General features: G+C 39.4%; 1 protein-coding gene across 1 annotated transcript; it reads left to right on the forward strand.

Annotated features, from left to right (window-relative positions):
- Positions 1-1,392: 1,392 nt before the first annotated feature.
- Positions 1,393-17,127, forward strand: LOC119886263 (netrin receptor DCC-like). The gene is made up of 8 exons (XM_038696888.1): positions 1,393-1,645; positions 3,396-3,722; positions 8,308-8,616; positions 10,191-10,466; positions 12,065-12,385; positions 14,758-15,033; positions 16,657-16,765; positions 16,911-17,127. Exons 1-7 carry the CDS (start codon positions 1,561-1,563, stop codon positions 16,755-16,757), a joined length of 1,695 nt encoding a protein of 564 aa, XP_038552816.1. The 5' UTR covers positions 1,393-1,560; the 3' UTR covers positions 16,758-16,765; positions 16,911-17,127.
- The last annotated feature ends 1,508 nt before the right edge of the window (positions 17,128-18,635 follow it).

The following is an 18,635-nucleotide window of genomic DNA, read 5'->3' on the forward strand; positions in this document are numbered from 1 at the left end:
GGAGGGAGTTGGGAGGAGAGTAGCAGGATTTAGTACAGTGCATCTCTTCACAGTGATGTTAGACATATCAAGCAATATAGTGTTTTATCTCAGTCACCTGGGGTGTGGAAAGATTAGATATGTTTTGTTCAAGCAAAATCATCAATACCACAACTGAACAAAGTCAGGTCTGAGTAACCCTCAATGTGAATGAATGAGACATTAAGAAATATAGTAGGCCTACATGAGACAAGAGTTTAAAATGACTACTGAGCTCACGACAGGATTTCAGGGAAATCAGGGTTAGGAAATAGGCTGTGACTTACTAAACATTTTTAATATAGAATTCAGATGACATATATAATGTATAATATAATAAGGGGTTGCTGGGGATACTGCTGGAGGTGATCTGAGACTAGAGATATTAAAACAAACATAGGAGATATATTAGCTGATTAAACAATTATGTGAGCATGACAAGATGTAAAGATTGCTGAGTGTTTGAACAGGCTCACTGACTGACCTGCTGCAGTGCTGCAGCAGCTGCCGAGGCCGACTGGTACAAGAAAACAAGAGGGAGACGCTGCACACCAGGAGCTGCAGGTACAGAAAATAAGATATACCAGATGTACCAATATACCAGATTCCAAAAGATGTGTGAAATAATATGAGAAACACTAATGGGGAAAGGATGAAAAATCCATCCATCCATCCATCCAGCTCCTCACAGATGAGGTCATCAGGTGAAAGGTCAAAATGGGGGTTATTTATTATTATTATTATTTTAATTATTAATAAATTTTTACCAACAGTTGGATTGGACAGACCTTCACAAAATGGTATTTCCAAAAACTAAAAGTAAATAAATAAAGAAAAGTTTGCCTTGTGTGGTGTCCGAACAATAATGCTGCGATGATGTGTTGAGAGGAAATCCGCTTGACACTGTTCTTGATCATAAAAGTTTATTACATCAAGGAATTCAGCATCAATTACAAGCTCTGCAGCAGCTTGGAGAGAGACCCAGCCCGATAACCACTCTGTCTCTCTGTACATCAAACACAGCTTATATAGGGCATGTTTAGGTATCTGCCAAATACCATATAAGGGTTCAGTACTATTCTGAGGTAACAAAACAAGGGGTCAGAGGTCAAATTCTATAGAAGGGTTCAGTCCCTACATAACCACCAATCATTACTCCCCCTTAAGAGGTCACTGACCCTCTGTCCTGCTGCTACAGTGCTATCTTAAACTGTAATGGTCAAATGCACATATGTTATACACCACACTTGACAAAAGGGCACTTTGGGCGTCAAAGAGCAAAATGTGTTCAAGCACCCAGCAGCAGCATCTCCACCCTCCTCTTGTTTCACGTCACAGCGCTATAAACTGTGGGCTATTCCTCCAGGCAAAGTCTGCAAAAATTTGGACTTAGGAAAGGGGAGCAAGAAGGGCTGAACCTGTACGCGAGAGAGCCCTCGCGCACTTTAAACCCTCACGGACTTAACGGGAACGCGCTTAAACACGCTGTGAGCATCTAATCAATAATTGTCCCGTTAGTGGCGTTACAGTTAAGTCACAGTGATGACTTCAACAACCATGAAACTTCTTCCTCTCGCGTGTCTCTGTCTCCTGACTCGGTCTGGAACAACGTTTGCTGATGAACACGGTAAGAAAACGACTTAACTCTTACTTAGACTGGTAATCAATATCCGGATTATTTGCACACATCCATATGAATTACCTCTGTTGCCCATCTGTATGCAGCCTCGGCTATAACCTGTCTTTCGCATTATAATTATGTTTACGTTATTTTTAGGAGCGTCCTGCAGAGAGAAACTTTATCGAGAAGAGCTTCTTGTGCCAAACCTGATTAATTGTTGGGAAACATCACTGATATAGGCTATTTATGATCAAATATAGACTCTTCATTGCTACCTCCGGGTTACTGTTTAGTTGACACCGTTTTTATTGAGAATTAAATAATAATAAATAAATAAATAAGAGGCAGAAAAGGTTGATTCTCTCTCGCGCGCTTCATTTCTCACATTTTAAATTAAGATTAAAATGAAGCACACAATTTTACTTCTAAAAGTACTTGCAATTTTTTTTGATCATCTCGACAAATTAACAAAACCCAGTCAAACACATAGGTTAAGCTCCTTCTGAAAGTCAAGGACGCCTCCTATTTCTGTTTTAACTGATATCCTGTTTTCTTGATACTTTTTAGGAAATTTTCAATAAATAAGAACCAGAAAAAAATGTTCCATTGTCCCCCCCCCTCTCTCTCTGTTCTCTCTCTCTGGCTTAATTTCTCACATTTTAAATTTAGATCCAAAGCTGTGGATTGACCTCCATGTTAATATAAACGTGTTCGGGATCTTTGTGAAAGTCTTTCTCATTATTTCCTCAGTCAGGTTGTATTTTAGCAGCTTGCTGAAAGACTCAAACCAGCAACCAGGGCACCAACAACCATGCCACGTTCAAAGTCACTAAAATCCCGTTTCTTCCCCATTCTGATGCTCGGTTTAAACTTGTCTTGGCCACGCCCACATGTCTAAATTTATGCATTGAGATGCTGCCATGTGATTGGCTGATTAGCTATTTTGGTCAATATCACCATAAGGTGCCTTTGAGACTCAAACTTTTAAACAAAACTATTTGGTCCTCATCTTTTCCTAAAAACTCATAGAAAGATTTTATAATATGTGAAAACATTTTGTTTGTTATGTTTAGTATTATAATGAAGATTAAACATAAACTATGAAAATGACTTGTTTCTGAACGAACATGCTAAGGACTATAAATACATATAGAAACTATTTTTATTTTGTGTAATCAAACCACTTATTACACTTAGTGAAGTTAGCAGAGCAGCACATGGGACATGCAAAAATCACATGCATACAATCAAATAAAATGGTATAAAATGAGGGAAACACATTTCTGGAGACTAATCATTGTACTGATGAGTGTAAATATTTGGTTATTTATAATATCTCAGAATTCAATTAGTTTACTAAGTGTTCATGATGACTGAGTGATTCTGAGGAGGACATCAAAGGCACTTTATAGTGACGTTGACACATTTGTAAAAAGTGGCTGGTGAGTGTATCTTAACACAACGCTGTCAATCTCTGAGACACACCTTCAAATAAGTTATAAGCAAGCCTGGATCACTGCTAATAAGGATAGCTATGTTAACGTACACACTGTACTGTGTATTTGCAGATGTTTCTAGCAGTTGCTCTTAAAGCTAATAAGCTCAAATCTGGCATGCTGCAAAGTAACGCCGCCCACAGCGAACAGAAAAAGTTTATAACATGAGTTGATGTTGTTCTGACAACAGACTTCTGTATGTCTTAACTTAATTGAATTATTTGTAAACATACTGATTAATACATATTTATATCTTCCAGGGTCAGTGATTATCATCATGAAAGAAGACAGGGATGTTATTTTACCCTGTTCCTTCAGCACCAAGGACAACATTGAGAACAAACTCTTTGAGTGGAGGAAAGATGGTCAGAATAGCGTGTTCAGATATGATGCAGGCCTTCATTCTAATAACGGCCATCCGGGTCAATATGAGCAGTTCAAAGGTCGTGTCTCCTATTTTGAAGATGAACGGAAGTACGGCAATATCTCCATCATCATCAGAAATACGACGGTGGCCGACAGTGGAAACTACACCTGTTATAGTCCACGTTTTATGCCACAACCGGTCCACATTCAGCTTGTTTTTGGTAAGTACAGATATCTGTTACGCAGGGGTGGAAACTTTTTAGCAAGCCTGCCAAGGTGGGAGGTAGATGGAATAAATCCACCCAACAAGCATATTTTTTACCGGCCAAAATAATAAATATATAATAATATTTGTTTCAGTACTTTAAATTGAGATTATTATGTTATTATGTCAAATACAAACTTAAAGAAGAGGCCGGAGTGAAATTGAAAGCAAAATTATATTTTTGTTATTAAATGTACTTAAGACATAACAGTAAATTGTTTTCTAAACTTACAAGATGCGTATCATCATTCAACTTAAATCTCATCACTGCTCACTCTTAATCATGCTTCATCATTTAACTTAGGCCTTCTCATCAGTAAGTAGTGTTGTGGTCAAGACCACCCAAACCGAGACCAAGTCAAGACCAAGACCAGTTCCCCACATTACATGACGCACAATAAAATGTGGAACGACATCACAGGTACTTCTCAAATTGATCTATAAGATCCACATTCCCATTAAAACACCCACATACAAACACCAAGAGCTGAAATCAGCTTAACCATCTTTATTCAACACTCCTTTTCTATGCTTACTTGCATGTAGTCGTTAACGGTAACAGCACATTTTTAATTAGGTTTATTTGTTGCATTTGAAGCAATAAGTTTTCCATCCAATCAAAGTTAGGATGTTAACAAATAATAGGAGACAATGCCTCCTGGTTCTGCCCGAACCCCTCTGCCACAGCTTTTGTAGGATGAACATTTTTTAATACAGCCTATGATTATACTCCTCGATCTCTGGGGAGGACAGCCGGACCATTAGAAGTTTTGACAGTAGATCAGACACTGACTGGACCCCAAACTTTGTTTTTTTAAGTTTCGCTTCACCCTCCTTTTCATGTGCGTTGATTTTTGGTGTGGCGCTAACGTTAGCTAGTGCTAAAAATGCTAAAATTAAAATGCTAAAAACACTCCAAGTACAACTTTTGTAATTAGCTCCAGACATTAGCCGCTTTCACGCTGCCTTTTTTCATGGGGGTATTGAACCTATCTGCGGTACGGAGCTGGAAAAGGTGTCCGACTTAATTCGCCTCTGTGCCGGGAAAGTTGGTGCCAGATGAGACAGAGACAAATAACTTTGCGTGGTTTGTGTGTGCTGCTGGTTCCGATGAAGCCGGACCGCTATGTGAAAGCACACAGGGTTGCAGGATAATGCTGCAAACTTTTGATCAGTATGAATCAGCGAATGCGACATATCTGCAGAGATTCTTTCCACGTTGATCTTCGTATTAACGTGGCTACACTCTCCCTCAGACAAAGATGTGACATAGAGGTAAACGGAGTTGCCAGAGCATAATCCAGTCCGACTAAGGGTGTTTATTTGTCTCAAAACTTAACTTCACTTGATTTAACATGTTTTTTCTTCTTTGTAAAACATTTTCCCCATCAGTCAGGGATGCAGTGTACACCCTCTGGATTCAGTCTCAGCCTGTCCATTTTAATTCAGTACCCAGTATTTCAAGTCACAACTAATTTTGACTTAAAATTGAGATCTTAGATCAAATAAGGCAATGAAAAAAGTTTGTTTTAATGTAAAAACACTGCTTAAGTGTAGCTCAAACTGAATGTGTGATTACATACAACTCCAGTTTTACCCCATAAACTGCCTGCAAATTAAGGAGATCATGTGGAGAGAAAAAACACATCTGTCAAACCTTTCAGGTTGATGAGCGGTTTCATCCATCATTAGTGACCGAGCTAAGCTCAAATGAAAATAAACACAAAGCAAGACCAAGACTTCAAAAAATGTAGTTGAGATTGAACCATAGCTCTTCAATCATCTAGTACTCAGTAACTGTACTCTGTTGTGCCTGGAAATGAATTACAAACAGGAGAGCCTAATTCAAACCTTATGTCTTGTTCATGGGTAATAGCTTACAGGAATTAGATCATCAGCAGTGAGAGGGAGCTGCATATGATTTGGAAAATGAAACTGCCTTAATGTCATTCTGAATCAGAGGCAGCAAAACCTTTATTCTTCTTTTGAGACGTGCGCTTCAATTTATAATTACAAAGCGCACAGATATCAGATATTATAGAGATGGGAAACAGAGCAAAGAAAAAGATCACTTATGTTTAACTATATTTAAAGTACTCGATAAAGCATTCGTCCTCCAAGCCATACAAAAGGCCCTCTTGCTGAATTGTCTTGTCAACCCTGAAGTTCAGAGTTATGCAAGTAGAAGAAAGATCAGCTAATGGTACAACTTTATCAGACTGGCGGGGGCGGGATGAAGTTGTCAGTGACATGACTGGAATGTTTCAGTTTAAATATCTGAAAGCTGTAACATATTTTCATAATACAGTTTAGGCTTTGCCTGAGCTGTGAAGTGGTTGTAGGAGGCCCTCTAGGTAAGCAACAAACCTGTCAACCTAGATGTCAACCTTAATTGAAAGCAGATGTCATATTCCCTGATTCTGGCCCCCAGAAAAAGGGGAGGGGGGGGCAGTAGGGATCAGTCAAGACGGTGGGGTCAGTAATCTGTTGTAGGGGGAGTTGCAGAACATGTTTAACCTTAAGGGCAGTCCTTAATTTGTAAATTATTTGGTACCAGAGTGCATTAAATGTGCTGAAAATAATTGATTCATAATTATGATGAAGTAATTAATTAGGCTTTTTAAAATGCATGGCGTACCTGCACATTGTTTTAAAGGGCGAACAGAACCATTAGTAGCTACCAAATCAAATAGTAAATAAGGAAATCCATTAGGCTTACCCTATTATGCTGGCTGAAATCTTGTCCAGAAAAACAGAACGCACATTAAAGGTGCCAGAGCTCAAAAGGCTTAAACCCAGAGGTACTGGAGCAGCCGCTTGCTTGCTTGTTCCCGCTCCCTTTCTCTGCCATTTTTATTGTATTAATTTTACATTGTTAGGATTGTATTGATACATTTATTGATACTATTTATTGCTTCTGTTCTTTGTCTATACTCTTATTGGTTTTTTAAAAAAATATGTCATTTAAAAAAAAGAATAGCTCAATTTCTGTAGAGTAATTGAATTTAATGTTTTATTATAACTAGCTGTTTGCAGAGCAGCAACAAAAGTAAAGTTTAGAGCAGCAAAATAACAATATAAGATCAGTATCTGAAAACAAATGGTACATGAAAAATAAACTTGTATTTCTGACAGAGCGTAGACATCAGTATCTGTTTTTCCTCAGTCCTCCTCCTCCCTCTGCTGCTGCTGGTAGAGAGGAGCTGGTTTCTGTCAACAAGCAGCTGATTTTACAAGGATTTGCAAAACTTTACGGTACGAAGCATCTCAGTTTATAACAAACTAGCTATTAGCCGAGCTAGCACATGTGCTTGTGTAAAACCAAGCACATGTGCTGGATGAGACAGAGCAGCTTAAAATATGCTAATGCAGTATCAGTCTTTTACTCAACTGCTGGTTTTGCTGCACTTATGCTACGTTCAAGGCAACTCGTAACTCTGAAACATCCAACTAGAAAAACTATCGTGGAACGCTACTTGAAGTCAGATTTCCTACTTGTGAACTTGGAGAAAAAATATGTACTCTGACTTCACCAGTAGCAGATGAATGACATCACACAAAAATGTCAGCTCTCATGGAAGCACACATTGTAAATAAACAAAAAGGCAACAGATATATATATTTGCATGTATTTAAATTAAACTAATAAACAATCATATAGTGAAACCTGGTTTGCATGCACATTGATGTAGAAATATGTTTATCGGTAGCTGGTCACAAAAAAAGAATCTCAAATTCATCTTCTCTGCGTAAACGTTATTGTTAATAATGCCAAAAGGTTTGAAGTCGCTCTGTGTGTGCTCTGCTGAGAGAGAAGGGGAGGGGCTGCAGCTCGATGGCTCGCTCGTTCCATTGGCTACTTCCACACTACAGTCAGTAAATATCGGTGCCGATAATCAGCCAGCCGATTATTGGTCGACCCCTAGTTGAACTCGCTATTTTCTATATAACAGACCTTCAAATAAGGTATAAGCAAGCATGTAAGGAGTCTTGCTAATAAGATAACTATGTTAACGTGAGAATACAGCTGGGTTGTCGAGGTTAGCACGCTGTACATAGCTGCTTGTCAACATCGGTCACCAGATGCATGTTTGTTGTTATTGTCTTTTTACTTTCTAATTTATTCATTCACGTTTGACTTTAAGTTCTGTGTTTTCATCGTCGTTCTTTTTCATCTTCCTTTTTATTAGTGTGCTAAGTGTCGAGTCAGTGCTGATGTTCGTCATCACCTGGGAAAAAGAAAGAGAGAGATAAATGTTATTTATTATCAATATTGAGGCAGGTCTTAAGTTTGTGCTAAAGGACTATTGCGTGAAAAAATAAAGATTCTAAATAAAGAAACAAAAAAGATAAACGCCTGAGAAACAATTAAAAGGTAAAGTGTAAGTGCAAATATCTGGAGGACAAAGTGCTTGACAAGTTCAAAGAACAGGAAAAGTTTCATGTAATACCATGAATAGATATATTGTTCCAACAACACACTTCTATATGTCTGTCTTAACTTAACTGAATTCATTGTAAACATACTTTTTATCTTTCAGGGCCAGTGATCGTGAAAGAAGGCAGTGATGCTATTTTACCCTGTTCCTACAGCACCAAGGACGCTGTGGAGAAACACTTTAACTGGAAGAAAGATGGTCAAAAGGTGGTGTTCATGTATGTTAGAAGCTTTCCTTTCGGCTTTCCAAATCAAGATGAGCAGTTTGAAGGTCGCGTCTCACATTTTCCCAATCTGAAGTACGGCAACGCCTCCATCCTCATCAGCAATACGAAGGTGACTGACAGTGGCATCTACACCTGTGATTTTCCACTTTGGCCAAGACAACTAGTCCACGTTCAGCTTGTTGTTGGTAAGTGCTTTCATTAAACAGTTATTGATCGCCACTAGTGATGTAACGGTTCTGAAAGACCTGGACCGCGACACAAACGCCCCTATTTTGTGTTGCTGTTCCGAGGGACAGAACCGCGTCACACCCACTCACTACAGACAATAGGTGCGTTCGAGTTGACTTTTTGACCTGATGCTCCAGTAGAGTGTGTGAGCTAAGATCAGGCAAAAGGTGGTTCCAACTTTATGCAGCCGGAGTAAAACCGCTGCTGTTGCCAGATTCAGACAACTGCAGCTGCCTTGTTCCGGCAAGGTTTAACTGTCATGCGACATGGTGACGTTTTGCACCATGGGCGAAAGTTGGACAGAATTAGGCACAGTTGCTCTGCTTTAATCTTGAGAAGCTGCAGAGCTGCACCCTCTGTTCATCACTCACTGTAACTTACACTGTACATTTCCAGCTGAACTGTGGCTTATTGTTGACTTTCTCTCTGCTCGCCTGCCATTCACTGGTCTTGTGTCGATTTTGCTTGTGCGTGCCGTGCAGCCGATAATTGCATGTATGTCGTGGTTTCTGGCGGGTTTATCCAGTAGCCAACTGTTAAAAAACAATATAATATTCTTTTTGTTGATCATCAATGGTGATAAATGATCCGAACGTCCCGGGAGTCCCAGGTGTGTGTGTCTGCCACACCTGCTGAAGCGCACGACGCCTCCTACCTAAACGATTAGGGCCACAATTTAGGATTTATTTACGCACTTTAATAAGCTTATTTCTTTACACATTTTTGTTTACAGCATTATATGTCGATTTTTATATCGTAAAAGGCTGTTTATTAACTTATTAAGAGAAAACCGGTAGTTCTATGTAAAATTAGATGTTGAGCTCCCCCATATAGCCAAAATGGTCCTATTTTCATTACGCCACTGCGAAGATTCAACGGTGAAATTGACGATCGAATCAGGCTCCGCCTATCAAGGCGGAATATTTTCGACTCTTCGGGGTCAGCCCTAACTTTTACACAACCTCAGCATGCAGTTATATTTAAAATATCCAAATCTATTCCTGTTCTTTAAAAACAACCAGGGAGTTAATATGCACACTTCATTATTTGTTTATCTATCACAAGTCATATCATCATCTCAATGAGAATGTTATCACACATCGCAGACACAATGTCAATGCTGTAGCAACTCAACTTTGCGCATCAATTAAACAAAATACATCGACTCCAAATCTCTCTTCGAGTCAGAACACCTCCAGCTCTGGCTGCCGTTGGGTCTCGTCTTTCTACCAAATAATAGAAAAGTTTTGATAGTGGTATCTATAAGGTCTTGGATCATTACGCTGTCTCAATAATCTGTCATCTGTTAGCAGTTGTAATAAGTTACCAAATATTTTAGTTATGATAGTTTAAATTATGTTGTATATAAAACAAGGCTGGGGTGTGTAATAAAGGCTTATGTTGTACTTTTCAGTTTTTTCTGTTCCCACTGAAATAGGCTTATATACAAGCAGAGAAGGGTAAACAAAAACATTGCAGTAATACATCTCCAACAATTGTTCTTTATAAGTTATTTAAACTGTGTTCACAGATGCAGCTCCAAGGCCATACATCACAAAACTCAATGAAACAGAGGACTCTGTGCTACTGGAGTGTGTTTTCCAAGGTAATTCTTCAAAACCTACAGTAGAGTGGCAGGACCGTTCTGGAAACATCCTTCCAGCTGAGACACAGGTCTCAGAAAGAGGAGGCAGCTTCAACATCACCCTCCAAACTTCTGTGACCAAGACCGACGGCTATCGCTGTGTCACCATACAGGAGGAATTCAAACATCCGATTTATTCTGAGATCTACGTGCCATTCATTGGTGAGATTCTTTCTAGTGGTGTTTTTTTATTTAAGTAATTTTATTAGTTGTGTTATTAATTTTCAACATGTTTATGAGTGTGTTTAGACTGAACACAAAGCAGATTGTTAAGTTAAAAATGTTTCAAACTGAGAGAAAGATTCACACTTATACTGAGATCAGTCTGATCAAACATAGGAACACAAACCTCTCCTGGTTAAAGCTGGGCTCGATTCACACTACTAACAGAGAATTAAAAAGAATACAATCTCCGTCCACACCCAGCATATTAGAGTTGATCTCCGTCTACATAAAAACAACTGAAAACGTACATCTAGTGGCTGTACGTACAATGGAATAAGCTTGCCGGTGTAAACATGAAGCAGATGGTCTATTCCGTAGTTACAGAATATTTGGTGAAAGAATAAAGAAATACAGACTAAGAATCAGACTAGATTTTCTTTGCATGCACCAACAAGCTGGAACTGTTATTGAATATAACACGGTGTGTGTTGCCGGTGAAAAACAGACTGGGAGTCGTCGCAAAGTAAATGTTGACAACACAGTACAAGTGTAGGCAGATAAGTCTTATTTACACAATACAGAATATTTTAATAAAAATACCAAATAAAATACTCTGTCAGTAGCATTGTGCTTTTGCTTTGCATGACTTATAACACCCATGCAACATCGTTTCTGAAGTCCTCCGTTTTGGCCTGTCTTCTCTAAAACGCCCTCCGGAGTTTTGAAACGCAAAACGGGGTCGGCAAACTTCTCCATTTTAGGTCTTCGTTTTCGCCGTTGTAGTCTGTTTTAAAACGAAAACGCAGTAGTGTGGATGGGGTTTTAGTCAAACCACACCTCTTGCTTCTCCTGGACCGTAGTGTGATTGAACCCATCCTCCTGTCCTGTGCTTCTACTTCCCCTACTCTCACCAATAGAAACAATCTCCTTAAAATCACTTTACACTTCTTCTAAAATAAATGGTCTCCCCGCTCCTGACCTGCCAGCCCTCAGAAAACACGGAAGTACAAGTGTAGAAGTGTCATTTGCACAGTACAAGTATTTAAATAAAAATAAGAAAGCATTATGTTTTTGCTTTGCATGACTTATGTTGGGAAAAGTTCAAGCTTTTTCATCTGGTCTGATTTTTTACACAACACTCGACTTACAAATAATTATGAACTGAATTCATTCATCCACGTTTGACTTTTAGTTCTGTGTTTTTCTTCTTATTAGTGGGCTGAGTGTGCATACTGAGACAGTCTGAACAAGTCAGTGCTGATGTTTGTCATCACCTGGGAAAAAGAGAGAGAGAGAGAAATGTTTTTTTAGTATTATTAATGCTTTTTGCTAAAGGACTGTTGTGGTAAAAATAAGGAATCGAAATAAAGAAATAACAAAGATAAAACATTCCAGGGAAATAATTACAAATACATGTAAGAAGGTAAAATGTACAAATATCTGGAGGACAAAGACAAAGTCCTCGACAAGTTCAAAGAACAGGAAAGTTGAACATGAGTTGATATGTTGTTCTAACAACAGACTTCTATACGTCTGTCTGAACTTAATTTAATTAATTGTAAACAGACTAATTGTTACATGTTTTTATCTTCCAGAGTCAGTGATCGTGAAAGAAGGCAGTGACGCTATGTTACCCTGTTCCCACAGCAGCAAGGAGGACATTGGGCAGAATCTCTTTGAGTGGACAAAAGATGGTCAGAAGTGGGTGTTTATTTATAATGGAGGCATTCATTTTAATAACGGCTTTCCAGGTCAACTTGAGCAGTTCAAAGGTCGCGTCTCACATTTTCAAGATGAACTGAAGTTCGGCAACGCCTCCATCATCATCAGAAATACGACGGTGGCCGACAGTGGAAACTACACCTGTGTTCTTCCAATTCTTAGGCCACAACCTGTCCACATTCAGCTTGTTGTTGGTGAGTGTTTTCATTAAACAGTTAAGGACGGCAGCTAGGGCTGAAACTGAGATTGAATCAGCGACACAAACGGTCTCGTGTTGTGAATCTGTCCCTCGGAGCATCAACACAAGACCCACTCGCTAGACTGTTGAGCTCTCATTCAGGGGTGCGTTCGAGATGACTGTGGCTGACTTTTTGACCTGATACTCCCATAGTATTCTACCATTTGGAGAATTGTTACACCCATAATGGCCGTTGATGCAACTGAAGAGTCCCAGATGGACTTTTGTCAAGTTGTCATAATAAACATCTGGCAGGGCCTCACCCCCACAGAGCTGCAGCCACATCTGGAGCTTTGTGTGGCCGCATAGCCTGATTGTTCGAGTTAGAGAAGCCAGATAATGAAAAGATGTCCTTGGTATGTTGCTTCGTAGTACAGGCCCCTGCTCTATATGAAAAGTGCACAGACAGGGGGACGGACTGAGGGAGAGGGAACACACAGCAGCACAATGCAGGTTCCACATAGAGATGAACAGTAATTGTAATGGTAGAGGTAATAATATAAATATCTATAAAATAAATAAATAAATGTAGAGATGGTATCTGCCTCCCAAATTAAACTTGGGAGCAGTCTGTTCAATTAACAGGAAAACACATACTGGAGTTAAAAGTACAGTGTTTGAAATTTAAGGCTGACCCTGAATAGTTGAAGATTAAATGCTTTGATAGAAGGAGCCTGATTCAACCGCCAATCTCGCCGTTTGCAGAGGCGTTATGAAATGAGGATCATACCGTTTTGTAATAAGTTAACATGCTGCCTATTGCAAAACTTTATAAAGTGCGTGAATAACCATAACCAATCACCATTGATGAACTACACAACATCATTATATCATTTTTCAACAGTACTTGAAATAGACCCGCATGCAATTATTAAATTAGCTGATGCTTTTATTTGATCAGCTCCCACTCTGTGATCTCCTCCCTCACTACAGTGGGCTGACACAGGAGTTAAAGTTGCTCTTTCTGGAACTGAAAATGCAGTATTTCCCTCTCCTCAGGGTGAACGAGTTGTCAGTAAACTCGCTTTCTGGACTACACCTGCATCTAGCACCAGCTCCTGTGGAGCTGAGAGGCTGACAGGCAGCACAACCTCTTAATATCTTCAGGTCTCCATAAAAGGGTACAGCTTACATTCAAATGAAAATATAAACATATTGAACAACACTGCTAATTTGGCAATCACTCAGGCATAAGAATCATAGTTAGATAGCTAACATTGTTTCACATACTTCCGTCCAAAAACTTTCCTTTTCCATTTTGTCATTTGGCAGTGACTTTCATCCCTGCAAGAAATTCCCATAATCCACAATCCTGCTGCATGAAGAGTAATGAGTGGAAATTGAAGCCTGGTCCGTCACACCAAAGGCAAGAAAATTATCCGCTGAACTATGGACATATAGACATTCTGACTTTGCGCATACTCACCATAAAAATACTTACTTATTTACATTTATTCATTTAGCTGACGCTTTTATCCAAAGCAAATTACAATTGCTATATATATCAGAGGTCAGAGGCCTCTGGAAAAACTAGGGGTTAAGTGTAAATATGCATTGTTTATAAACACCTCTGACATACCCGCCAAACAAGAAAAAACATATAACTCAAAGCATGAGAAATGGCGTAGAGCATCAGATAATTTTAAAAAATAAAAATCCTGTGCAGACTCCCAATCACATATCAACAATAAAACAAAATTAAAGCTGCAAGCAGCGTTGTGCAGCGCCCTCGCATCTGTAGCACGTCAGGATGTGACGCGGTCGCGCGGTATATTCTGCAGCTCTGCGCCAGTGCGGCTCTGAATTCTCACGCGCTTTGAACGCTGCATGGAGGACTTCAACATCACTTCCCGTGTCTCCTAGAGAGCATCCGGTAACTATTCGTTATGTCAAGTGCGGAACACATCAGGAAAATGTTATTTAAATAGCGTGATGAGTTTCACAAAGCGCCTGCTTCATGTTGCCAGTAAGTGGCGCTACCACTATAAATAAATATTGGCATGTAGATGTTTTCAGGGCGGGACAGTTATCAAGCACGTAAAGTTTGGTGCAGATTTGAGCAGGTACAGTGAAGTAACGACAACTTCCTGTTTCAAGGAGAAGCGTGTAACTTCGTTAAACTAGTTAAAATTGTTTAAATTGTGTTAATTATATAAACAAAAAGGCTGGTGTGTGTAATAAAGGCTTATGTTGTACTTTTCTGTTTCTCTGTTGCCATTTAAATATGCTCATATCCAAGCAGAAAAGTGTGAACGAAAACATTGCAGTATTACATCTCCAACCCTGTAATTGTTCTTTTATAAGTTGTTGTTTAAACTGTGTTCACAGGTGCAGCTCCAGAGCCATACGTCACAATACTCAATGAAACCCAGGACTCTGCGCTGCTGCAGTGTGAAGTTCGAGGTGCTCCAAAACCTACAGTAGAGTGGCAGGACAGTGCTGGAAACAAACTTCCTGCTGAGGAGACACAGGTCTCAGAAAGAGGAGGCAGCTTCTACATCATCCTCCAAACTACTGTGACCAAGAGCGACAACTATCGCTGTGTAGCCACACAGGAGGAGATCAAACATCAGATTTATACTGAGATCCACGTGCTGTTCAATGGTGAGATTCTTTCTAGTGGTATTTTTGTTTTTCAGTCATTTCAATAGTTGTGTTATTAGTTTTCAAACATGTTTACGAGTGTGATTAGACTGAACAGAAAGCAAATTTGGATGAAGACGTCTGCACAAGTTGAAAATGTTCAAACTGAGAGAAAGAGAGTCTGGAGTGAAGTAACAGAAAGAACTGCAGTTTGTAGGAAACTCTGAGATCAGTCTGATCAAATACACACAAGGACACGGAAGAATTTAGTAAACTTCACTGACAAACCCAGTAACAGATTTATAAATGGCTGCTGCAGCCTGATCCTGAGGATCGGATGAAAACACCTCACCAGGGAGATTTAGAGACTTTAGAATCAGAGAGTTTTTGTGCCACAAGTGAAAAGAAAAAAGGTCCTGAACTTGAAGAATTATTTAGCCACATGTCTGCAATAAAATACGCCGAGGCTCTCTGAAGGTTTTATTATCTGTAGTTTGATAAATAGATTAGATGGAGAGCAAGATAAACTTTATTGATCCCAAAGGGAAACTGCTTAGTTACAGCAGCCAAGTCCAACATGAATCACATAACAAACAACATGAGGACACTCAAGATTTAAGTCATTGATGATTTTATCAATTTATTTTAACTAGAAACTGAAAACTGTAAAAACTAGGACCAGACTTTACCTCTAAAAATAAAATATCAATCAGTTCCTGGTAATAATGTGACAGCATGGCAACATATTGGCTTTCTGATTTTAATCTAGACATCACTGGGCAGCCGTCAGTGGTGATAGAAGTACTCAGACTCTTTACTGAAGGAAAAGCACAATGTAAAAATACTCTGTTATAAGTTAAAGTCCTGCTTATAAAAGTCACCTTGAGTAAGAGTACAGATGTATCTGTTAAATGTATTTAAAGTAGAATAAGTATCATGATGATCACTTGTTCTGTATGTAAGATCAAAGTAACTAGTAACTGTCTGATCAATGTAGTGAATAGAAGTATAAAGTAGCATAAAATGAAACTTGTACTTCCACTGCAAAGTAAAACATAAACCTATCTCAGCCTCATGTTTAAGTGTAATGTTTCCTGTTAACAAAGCTTATCAACACTCGCTGTAACAGCAGCTGTGATAAAATCCAGATGTGGTTCTGAGCCGTAATCCAGAGTCCACGGTGGCCTCGGCTCAGGGTGCAGAGAAGCTCGGCTGTAGACAGATCGCCTCACACGTTTGCAGATCTCAGCACAGCGGGAGTTTAGCAACAGTCACATGTAAACAGGCTGAAGTAGAGGCGGCAGGACAGAGATTCAAACCTTCTTCCTACTGATGAGCAGCACGTCTCAGAAAGAGGACGATGCTACGACATTACCCTCCTCACTACTGAGACCAGAACCAGAACCAACCTCTTAGCTGTGGAGCCCAGCAGGAGGCGACTGGCCATAAGATCAATGCTAACATCACTGTTCCTGCTGAGACTCATCCCAGTGCTGTTTGGATCTGCTAACAGTTTTAGCTTCTAGATTTCAGGAGCGTGCACACCTTTAGATGTTCTTTGTGTCGGCTGTGATGTTCAACCTGCTGTTTATGATGTGCAGCTACGTTCTGACTGTTACATTCACTTTTTATCATCTGTTTCAGAGCCCCCCACTCGATGGGTGTTTGCTGCAGTTCTTGTTACTCCTCTAGTTGTCTGTGTTCTTCTAGCGCCTTTTATTTACAGGTTGCATCAAACTCAATGATGAGAATGGTATGTTTAAGCAGACACAACAAGTTTGATTTTTGCCCGTTGTTTTTATCTATTCAGGCATTAAGCATTCTATTGGTATTTATATGCAGAGTAGGTTCATGGCAGGTAGGATTTCCTTCAATATAATTTGTTTTCTTTCCTGCAGGTTCACAGATTGACTATGATCGGTGTATTGACGAATATAAAGGGCGGACTTGACTTATAGAAGACTTTGTACTTTGGGGTACACCTGGACAATCTAATGGATCCAATACAACTGTTCTGCGATAAAGTCTTCTGTTATGATGCCTATAATCAGTTTTGTCTTTGTTTCTTGAAAATGTCATAGAGGTGTTGATTCAATTAAATGTTTTAGCGTTGAGGTCAGAGTTAGCGGTGGTATTTTACTGGACTGCATTATATTCAGGGGTGTTTTTTATTCTCTGCACCCCTCATGTTTGTACTCAAGTCAAGTTTATTCATAAACCACATTAAGCTCTTTACACACCAGCGGTCTTATTTATAAATGGTGCGTACGCAAAGGTTGTGATCTGTGAAAAACCAACTTGACGGGAGAATGTGCGGTCATCCACGCAAACTCTGAGCCATGCGTACGCACATGATACTGGAGAAAGCAACTAACAAGCGGATGGGTCATCTACTGCGTCTTGTGTCCCCTTGTGTACGCATTTTACTCCGCAGTGGATAAGACACATCCCTTTGGTGTGAGAGACCCGGGTTCAATTCCCCACTGTGACACATCCACCAACGTGTCCTTGAGCAAGACAGTTAGATGCTCCAGAGGCGTGTGATCTCTGACATATATAGCAAATGTAAGTCTCTTACAATGTGATGATGAAAGCGTCGGATAAATGTAAATGCAATCATTTTTCTTGCTTCAGCCGCACAGAAAAGGACATTGGGTTATATTTCTTTTTGTAGCTTTTCTGTCTGTTTGCCATTCTTATCTTCATGCAGTCAGTTTGTATTAATGAGGAGCGGTTCACTGACCATTTATAGGCAACTATGGGCGTTTAAGGGTTGGGCAAGGAGCTCACTCACATGCGCCACACTTTAAGTTGATGAGTGATTTATAAAAGGAAATCGGCGTAGGACATATAAAAACCAAAATATTTTTTGTGCACAGTTCCTGTGTTTTATCCGAACGCAACCTTTAGCAGTCTTTCCTATGTAAAGTTTTATCAATGAGTTTATAAAATATATAGGATCCACCTACTTCCCTGTATGTGTCTGCTCTGTTTACATTCTCTCTAAGCAATTGGCTTTTTTATAAAATCAAGGAAAAGAGACAGAACTCCTGATTTCAACCCATGATTGTGTTTTCAGCCCATGGTGCGCTGCATGCGAAGGAGGATTCTTCATAGGGGTGCACAATATATTGACTCAATGTCATTATCACTTTAATTTGTGAATTATGTGGCAGAAAGTGTGCAATGTTCTGTGGATACATGCATCTGTTGGCTGTGTGGCTTAGTTGAGTTCAATTTAGAGGTCGCTTGATATAATGATCATTTTTCATTGGCCAGTTGCGCCGTCATATGAAAGTGTGAGCAAATAAGTCCACTACACGAACATACACTATGGAGCATACCAGGTGACATTTGTGCATACTTCACGTATCAGTGAAGAGAGAGAGAGAGAGAGAGAGAGAGAAGAAAATGGGGGGAAAAGGACAGAAAAGTAAGAACATGGGAGACAACGAAACAACGGAGATCGAAGGGGAAACATATCAGAAAAACGTCTCATCGACTTGTCTTTTTTACACATGTATAAGAATATCGAAATTAATATTGTTTGTTAATTTTCCTGATCAATATCACAGTATGTTAATATTGTGCACCCCTACTTCTTAATGACAAATCATTTCGAA

Source organism: Micropterus salmoides, unplaced genomic scaffold (assembly GCF_014851395.1).
Source record: "Micropterus salmoides isolate LMB-PRFRI ecotype aquatic unplaced genomic scaffold, ASM1485139v1 Ms_hic_scaffold_4, whole genome shotgun sequence".
Lineage (NCBI taxonomy): Eukaryota > Metazoa > Chordata > Actinopteri > Centrarchiformes > Centrarchidae > Micropterus > Micropterus salmoides.

Excerpts from the sequence above, each read along its gene's own strand:
- LOC119886263 (XM_038696888.1), top strand. The coding sequence starts at position 1,561 with ATGACTTCAACAACCATGAAACTTCTTCCTCTCGCGTGTCTCTGTCTC. Across the intron at positions 10,467-12,064 it reads GATCTACGTGCCATTCATTG|AGTCAGTGATCGTGAAAGAA; the intron begins GTGAGATTCTTT and ends TTTATCTTCCAG. Across the intron at positions 12,386-14,757 it reads CCACATTCAGCTTGTTGTTG|GTGCAGCTCCAGAGCCATAC; the intron begins GTGAGTGTTTTC and ends CTGTGTTCACAG.